The sequence below is a fragment of the Osmerus mordax genome, chromosome 9 (genome assembly GCF_038355195.1).
Source record: "Osmerus mordax isolate fOsmMor3 chromosome 9, fOsmMor3.pri, whole genome shotgun sequence".
In the NCBI taxonomy this organism is placed as follows: domain Eukaryota; kingdom Metazoa; phylum Chordata; class Actinopteri; order Osmeriformes; family Osmeridae; genus Osmerus; species Osmerus mordax.
In genome coordinates this window covers 6,895,641-6,904,181 of record NC_090058.1, presented here as the reverse complement: position 1 = coordinate 6,904,181, position 8,541 = coordinate 6,895,641, and the positions used below count along the sequence as shown (strand labels likewise).

Here is an 8,541-nt window from a genome sequence, read left to right as displayed (position 1 = left end):
GAATCACATGTACGATTATGTTAAATTGTCATTCAAAGATTGATTTATTCCCATTATGCAAAATATACAGAAGAAACGTTTGCCAGTAAAAAGGGCAGAACATTAACTGTTACATTTCAAAGTGCAGATGTGCAAACATGCATGTAGCTCAAGTAAATGCATTACTGTATTCAACCTACACTCATACTCCATTGAGTATAGTTTAAAGCTAATTTTAGTCAACAACAAATATTAACTTAAAAACAGATTTAAAATAAGTTATAATATAACAACAAAGAAAAAAATAAGGTTAAAATATAACAACAAAGAAAATAGGCAGCTAATGAAATTATCCACCAATCTTTGCATCACAATTACAGAGCAATTACATGAAAATATACTATTATTATTTATTATCATTCTATTGCTAAAGTGCAGCAGTAAACAAACTACAATTCTACCCACACTGATCACCACTCTAACTTCATGTCAGCTTTGCTCCACACATATTTGCCTCCTCTCTTGAGGAACATCTTCTCATCAAAGCCGCTGAACTGGATGGCCGTCTCCACCCCTACATCCAGGATGGATTTGGAGGGGTCTTTCCTCCCCTGGGTGCAGTCCAGGAAGCGCATCTGGGAAACAACAAAACCGTACATATATGGGTTTGACGGCTTAGGAACCTCCTGATTGGTGCATGAATGTGGACCACTGTACCCAAACAGTATTGTGATATCACAGAAAACAATAAACAACTTACATATTCATCCAGGATGAGGTAGGAATCTCTCATCTAAAACGATAAACAGAAACAAACCTTAAAACCTTGATGAACATAGTTTGTACAATGAAGAAGGCACAAAAAGCCCAGCAGGTTAATAAGTGCACATCACACTGCTTATGTAACAGTGAGATGTGTGTGACAGTGGGAGTGCTAACCAGACACTACCCCGAGACGTTTCGCACCTTCTGATTGGACTCTGGAACCAAACAGGAAATACTGCTGTGTCTGTCCAAGAAGTCCTGGAAGTGCTGGTTGCTGATGACAAACCTCTCGGCCTCCCTCAGACTGTTCTCCCCTGCGTTCTCGCCGTCAATCAGCAGGCACTGAAACACCTGGAGGCACAGCACACAAACACACAAATACTCAATACGCTAACTTACAAACAGGGATGTAAAACAATATGCTTTCCTCTGCTTTATCCTGGTCTTATCTATGTATTTGTCTATCGTTCAATCTGGTCTGTAAAGTGTCTTTTAAGTATTCAGGTTTCAATCTGTCTTTTGTCAAGTTTTATACCTTCCAGCGAACAGGGTCCAGCTGGGTTATGTTTTCGCTCATGTCTTCATCCATGTTGAAGGTGTTGATGACAGAGTTGATCTTGAATGCCACTTTGTAGTTACAGCACCAGTTACGGACCTTGTGGAGGTTATCCAGGTGGCTCTTCCTGCCCTGGGCTCTGCCAATCAGCTGATTGGTCTCCTCGTTAAAGCTGTCACAGGAAATGGCCAGGATGTCCAGGTACTCCCCTGTGATGATCATGTAGGAGTCGGACATTTGTTTGAAACCGTTTTTTTGTCATAGGATTTACCCCTATGATGTTTTGAATATGAAAGTAAAACCTCAATAACCCCATTAGTTTGAACATGAGTTGTTAAGTGTGTTTAATTATTTCGTTACAATAATGGCGCCATCTAGTGCTTAAAATAATATATAGATTTTTCTGAGAATATTGTTTTCTCACTGTGTATTGTTTAGCTGTGTATGTTTGAAATGACAATAAAGCTAGTCTAAAGGATTGTATATCTGAGGCATTCTTGTTACAGGAATTTACACCAGCACATACTAAAGGTATGATGTAATTGATTTTAATTACAAATTAATGTAGGACAATATGAATAATTCATTCATTAGTTCATCTTAATAGATACAGCAAATCTATTACGATTTTAATTTGATATCTTACCATACTTCTGGAACCATCTCTCTTTTATCAGGCTTCCGTTGCTGACAATACTGACACTGGGGAGCTGGAGGTCCTGTTTGCAGTATTGAACCAATTTTCCCAAAAAATCTCCCCTGTCGTGCAAAAACGGCTCTCCGCCGGAAAAGTTGATCTTTTCCAACCCTAAAATATACATTTTCATTTCGTCATTTTTTAGCAGACGCTCTTATCCAGAGCGACTTACAGTAAATACGGGGACATTCCCCCGAGGCAAGTAGGGTGAAGTGCCTTGCCCAAGGACACAACGTCAGTTGGCATGACCGGGAATCGAACTGGCAACCTTCGGATTACTAGCCCGATTCCCTCACCGCTCAGCCAACTGACTCTCAATACATAACAAGAAATGTCATTTTTGTATTAATGAATGAATTAACAATTAATTAGTCTAAATTAAATTAGTTTGGTTATTGTGAAAATATACCTGCTTCCTTCAGCAATTTCAGACCCTTTTTTGCCTCCTCAATGGGAAGAACAAAAGATGTTTTCGCAGTGTGGAAACAAAAGCCACATTTATAGTTACACTGCCGTGTAAAATGATAATTGACACTGGTGGGTGCCACTGAAGACTTCTTGTCGCCCGCATCAAAGGTGGTAACTTCAGGTGCACCTCTCAAATGCCGATGTGTCTCTCCAAGAAAGCAGTGTGCCCTGGACAGGACGGTAGCTAATATGCACTGTAGTTTATTAATGCACAGATCCAAGAGCGCCTTCAGAAACACTACTTTAGTAGACAGCAACATTGTCATAACTTCAGTCTTCATCTGAATAATGCAGAAACATTTGACAGTCCTTTATATTGATGACACCGCTTGCAAATAGTGACGTATCGAAAATGAGCTTTTCAGGCCGCTCGCCCGGTTTCTAGAGAGCAAGAAAACAAAACTTAGTAGGCCTACTAGTCTGGGTTAGCAAGTGAAATACAAATGTTTATCTTTGTGGGCGGTGATATACTGTAAACGATAATATACCGTGGTGTAAGAATGACAAGACGGTTTTTCTTTCGTTTCAGTTGTGCTTTCCTCACTCAACCCTCATTGCCGAGTTTCGTTTTCGCCTCAAATGAACACCCATTTCGGCAGACTGGGTTCGCTTGGCTATTTAAGTGATGATTTTGTCTATGTTGGGCCATGCTTTGGGGTCACTCAAGGTTGGCAACAGCATAAAAAGTAGACGTATTATGTCTCGGTTTGGAAGTTGGTCGTCGTGTGTTTTCTCTATTGAATTAGACAAGAAGTCTGATCCCATTTATTTTTCTCTCCAAGACAGCAAACGCAACGAGTTGTTACAGGGGTTCAAAAACGTATTTACTGATGGAAAATGCTACTCTCTTCATGTCGACAGCAATGACAGAATTCAGAAAGCAAAGTTTTACGCTAGCCTTAAAGACAAATTGATGAACGAATTGCCTTCAGACTGTCAGATTCACAAGGTGACGTCATTTCAGCCTCATGTCAGAGACTCTGTCATTAAAGGGTATTTCCTCAAAGACTTTTCAAAGTCTTCAGTGGCAACTGAAGGAATTTTGAAGGAACTTCTCCACGGTTATCCGGTGGTCGTGTGCTCCTATGTTTCCGGCGGAGGAGGCGGCCAGTTCTCGCAACACCTGTGGTCCCGCACAGAGTGCGGCAACGTGGAAGTCACTGCTAGATACAGTGTGGTTCCCGCAGAGGCGCCGGATTACCATCCCTCAACCCTCAACATAATCAACTCTGATGTGTTCTACAGTTTTGAGGATGCCTACAGTGTTCTAGAAGAGGTTTGGATACACGGTTATTGTAGTTCAGTGATGTGTGTTAGTCTAATTCAAAACAGACAATGCCACACTCTAGTGGTGGTGAGCAAAATATCAGGAGGCAATACACACAAACACACTCCTTTCAGATCTGCCACTGTACACCTTCATGTATCATGTGGCTTTCCCTGCAGTGTGGTGACGTGGTTCCAGGGTCCAGGGCTGTTCTGGAGCTTGTGGACCAAAGACTGCAGACTGGAGAGAAAACACATCATCCTGTTATTGTCATTGAGGGATTAGACGCCACAGGTTAGTGTTGTGCTACCTCACTAGGAAAGCTCCTTCATTTGTATACAAAGAAACTTGAACACAATCGCTACCAACTATTAAATGAACGGGAGTGCATTGTCCTTTTGGGAATTAGGCCTACTCCTGTCGTAAGTGCAACATGCTCAGCCAACTGAGACACACCATAGTTCCAGTGCTAACTCTTCACTCCCTGACTCCCCTACCTCCTCTTCCTACCCCCTTCCTTCCATCTCCCATCTCCCACTCCCCTTTCTCTCCAGGTAAGACCACCCTGACCCAGTCTCTCAGAGAGGCTCTGGGGGCCAGTCTGTTGAGGTCCCCTCCCCAGTGCCTGGCCCCCTGGAGGGGCCTCTTCGACCAGGAGCCCCCACTCCTCCGCAGGGCTTTCTACGCCCTGGGTAACTACATCACCGCCGGACAGATAGGCCAGGAGGCCACCCACACACCTGTCATCGTGGACAGGTGAGGACCACTGAGAGATCCCCACAGGGAAACAAGGTTCATTGTCTCTGAAAGGATCTCTGTGAAGAGCGTAGAACAAACCAGGCAAGAAAAAGAAAAGGAAAAAAAGAAAGAAAAGAAAAGGAAACAATAGAACTATCCACAGGAACATCTAGAATAGAATAAGATGGTTGGACATCAGTGTTAGTTCACTAATAAACACAGTATTCAACACCCATATCTACGCATCCAACGCAGTGCTGTCTCTGTTGCCCGGCCCCTCTGCTCAGGTACTGGCACAGCACGGCCGCCTATGCCATCGCCACGGCCGTGGGGGGCACGGTGAACAACCTGCCGCAGGGGGGTTCCGAGGTGTACCGCTGGCCTGACGACCTGCTCCAGCCCAGCCTGGTCATCCTGCTGACCCTCGACCCCCACGAGAGGAGGAGGAGACTCCAGGGAAGGGGGCAGGACAAGACCCAGGAAGAGGAGGAGCTGGAGGCTGACCACCTGTTTAGGCTGAAGTAAGACACACATAAAGAATGTGAACATTTAGAAGTACAAGTGGGTGTGTATGTGCTGTATGTGTATTGGAATATTCAACATTTTTACCAGGTCTCCGTTTGCATTACTTTACTTTTTACCTGCCTACCACAACAATATTTAGTGTATATATTTTGAATAACGTCTCTATATACATATGTTGCCTGTAACCATTGAAATGAAGCCTGGATCAATTGAACAGACGTGAAAACATGCTCGATCATGCCAGTGTTGGGATTGCATTGCATAGATAAATGGCACGCACACTTTACTGTGGCGTATTGACAAGACACTGCATCAACGAACAGATATACTGAGATGCACACACACACACACACACACATTCTATCTCTCTACTGTACCTTATTGAGTTGGGTCAGTTCAGTCTTAGTCTGAGCCTTCAAACACTTAACAATCAATTGCCCTCCCAAGGGGCACCAGCTGATGAGAGGCCCAGTGATTACTCTGGGAGCTGGCGTGGTCCATTAAGCTGGTCTAAACTCACTGGTGCTAGTCAGTCAGTCAGACAGAGACTGGTCGATGGCTACCTTCATTTATACTGGACAATGACATCATGGCTTCTCTGTACAATACTGCCACATGGGCTAGCTGTCTTGACTTTGCCTGGCTGGATTGGAAAAGATATCACTGTTATGCTTTCAGCCTTGTTTATCATCTCAATCTGACCTTTAATCTGTGATCATACTCACCATATCCGTACAGAATGTACCGCTGTTCCATGTCCTTGTGGCGTAGTAGAACAGATCACAGATTGGTTCAGAACTGACCTATGAATACTAAAAGCGTATCCGTGATTGTAACATTAGCATATAAATCACTTGTTATGTAGTATATTGTATAATGTCTCTGGATGACCCAGTTAGGGAGAGTGTATGTGTGTGACATGAAAACTCTGCTCCTCATCTCGCCCACAGAGTTGAGGAGGCTTACCACAGGATTGAGGGCCCATCCTGTGTCACCGTGGATGCCAGTCCCTCTCAGGACCGAGTGCTCCAACAAGTGTTACTTTTAATTAGGGACAAATGCCACTTGTAAACAGCTCCTCCTCCGACAACCCTGCACCAGGTGGCTGCTGTACCAATCGACACCACTAGATGGCAGTAACGTGTTGTAGAAATGCCCCAGCCAGAGGAAGAGAGAGTTGGTGAAAAGATTCTATTCACAATGGCTTATGGCAAAGGGCCAGACTACACATACAGCTACAGCACACACACGTACACACTAACACTAAAAGCCCAGCCAGGGCATGTCACAACATGTCCTATTCTGCATGAATGGCATGGGTGAGATGATGGGAGTGTTATTGTGAATGCTATAGTGATCTGTCAGTAGTCATATTTATGGATACAATCTAAGGGCTCACTATGACAACCAGCTTTATTAGGCCTGAACTCCAGGAAATGAAAGGGAGGGTTTGTATATTCATCAATCACTTTGGTTTCATTTATACACGGCCCACCGCCCAAGTCCAAGACCAGCTTTCTGCTTTCCTTTTGAAGTAACTGGTGGAGATTCCTTCCAGGGTTTCAAACACACAGTAACCTGTGATCCATTACACATAAGAATAACACTGCTTATTTGTTGGATTACGGTTTCAAATTAAAGGAAACGTGAATTAAAGACAGTCTGGTTGTGGCTTATTTTCTGAACTGGGAAAATCATCCATTTTGGCTGCACAGTTAGTGTATGTCTTACACTATACTGTGCTGTGTCAAGGCTGTTTACTTTTCACTTGGTGGGACTTGGCTATAGACTGTACTGGATACAGCGGCTTTGTAGGGGACGCTTAGCTGTACGGATGGAAGTCTGCTTTGGACAAAACACATCTTGGCCTTGAGGCAAATACTGTTTGACTGAAAGGATTTCACTGATGTATAGAAATGAAAAAGTACAGGATGTACTTATGGAAAGACACAAATGCACACACACACACACACTTAAGTAGGCTACATACCGTAACTCCATTATATAGGGGGGAAGTGTATGTTTGGCCTGTGATGGCAAGATTAATTGGAGGTTTTAGTAATTATGAGCTTGGCAAGCCTGCAGGCTGCACAAGACAGAGTGACCCATCTCTTCTGGCGAGGCACATCAGCACAGAACTCACCACTGCAGACCACATTCATATGGCAATTAATGGACCACTGTATATCAATGTCACCCTGCGTTCCCACACACACAAGGGCCAGGTCTCCTGCACAAGCCTCCGTCCCTGTGTTCAGGCTGAAGAGCTGTGTGGGGCTTTTGAGCCAGAGCGTCACCTGCAATCATGAATGGATGGAACAGTCTAGGTTCATTCGGCAATTTCAGGAATTGTACTGCCTGAAAGCACTGGACTCTTTAAGTGTCCCTGACAGAGGGACTCTGATTTATACCTTCACTTCACAATTCAAGTTGAGTTTCACTCCTGCTTTTATTCACCACCCCTTTCTCGACTCTCTGTTCATCACCTCAGTGTGATGCAGGGTAGAAGTCAAGCTCACATACTCTCAGCCAGCACAAAGAAAACCCGCCCACCCAGCCGAGTCTGTTGTCTCCATCCAAGAAGAACAGGTAGATAGACCTTGACTCCGCAGCACCAGTAAGTATACCTCACACTGTATGGGGCCACTTTACACTACACTCCTCCCTTCAATATTTCATCTGCACAACAGAGCAGGCCGGGGGAGAGGAGAGAAGCCTCCCTGAAATAATGAAAGATCCAGCAGGGATGCAGCACAACAGCAGCTCTGGCTCCAGCCTAAGTAATAGATCAAATGAAGGCTGTCCCTCAGATCATTAATAATGAGTGTGGTATGGGGAGAGAGAGGGAGGGAGGGGGAAGGGGGTTGGAGGGTGGTGAGGGGTGGGGCATGAAGGTGGTACAGAAGGGTGGGGGGGTGGAGATGGGGTGGGGGCGGTTGGTGCCCTGGCACACACCCTTCCTCCGGGCCTGACTTGGCTGCCTGATCAAGCGGCAGTCGGAGGCGTCGAGCGTGTGATGTTTCGGGCCGAGGGACCATCTACTACTTGTAGTATCTCCCCACTTTTATCTGCCAGCTAAACCAACCACATTTTGTAGGACATTGTCCAACAAAATGGATGTATCGGAATGCACAACGTTAGCCACCCTGACTCCCGCTGCCACCCTCGAGCGGCATGGCGGGAGAACTTGTTTGAGCATGGTGGCGCACGGATCGTGGCGGGGGTGGAAGCGGGGGGGGGGGGCTGGGGCAGAGCGGGCTGGCAGGGAGGGGATGGACGCTGTCTGGGACCAAGGGACCGGGGCTGGAAGGGAGAGAGAGAGGGATTCCTTGGGAGCATCCAAACCCTTCTGTGAGCTTTAGCTCTCTCAAAATCCTCCAGCTGGTGGGCATGCTTTGACCTTCCTTCCCAATCCCCCCCTACCCCCCCCACTTCCTCCACACACACATACATACCGAACTTGGTACCAGACACACAAATATGAATGCTGTAAAAAAATAAGTCATCAGTTTCTATTGTCCAGACAGGTGTTGTTATCTGTGTGTG

At 45.2% G+C, this 8,541-nt stretch overlaps 2 protein-coding genes across 2 annotated transcripts; one reads left to right on the top strand and one right to left on the bottom strand.

Annotated features, from left to right (window-relative positions):
* Nucleotides 1-22: 22 nt before the first annotated feature.
* On the bottom strand, nt 23-2,800 carry rsad2 (radical S-adenosyl methionine domain containing 2). The gene is made up of 6 exons (XM_067242912.1): nt 2,407-2,800; nt 1,947-2,108; nt 1,280-1,509; nt 946-1,095; nt 740-772; nt 23-614 (listed from the first exon to the last, which is right to left on the bottom strand). Exons 1-6 carry the CDS (start codon nt 2,744-2,746, stop codon nt 450-452), a joined length of 1,080 nt encoding a protein of 359 aa, XP_067099013.1. The 5' UTR covers nt 2,747-2,800; the 3' UTR covers nt 23-449.
* A 206-nt stretch (nt 2,801-3,006) lies between these two features.
* cmpk2 (cytidine monophosphate (UMP-CMP) kinase 2, mitochondrial) lies at nt 3,007-6,646 on the top strand. The gene is made up of 5 exons (XM_067243402.1): nt 3,007-3,741; nt 3,912-4,026; nt 4,287-4,488; nt 4,758-4,991; nt 5,946-6,646. The coding sequence occupies exons 1-5, from the start codon at nt 3,091-3,093 to the stop codon at nt 6,064-6,066; spliced, it is 1,323 nt and encodes a 440-aa protein (XP_067099503.1). The 5' UTR covers nt 3,007-3,090; the 3' UTR covers nt 6,067-6,646.
* Nucleotides 6,647-8,541: the final 1,895 nt, after the last annotated feature.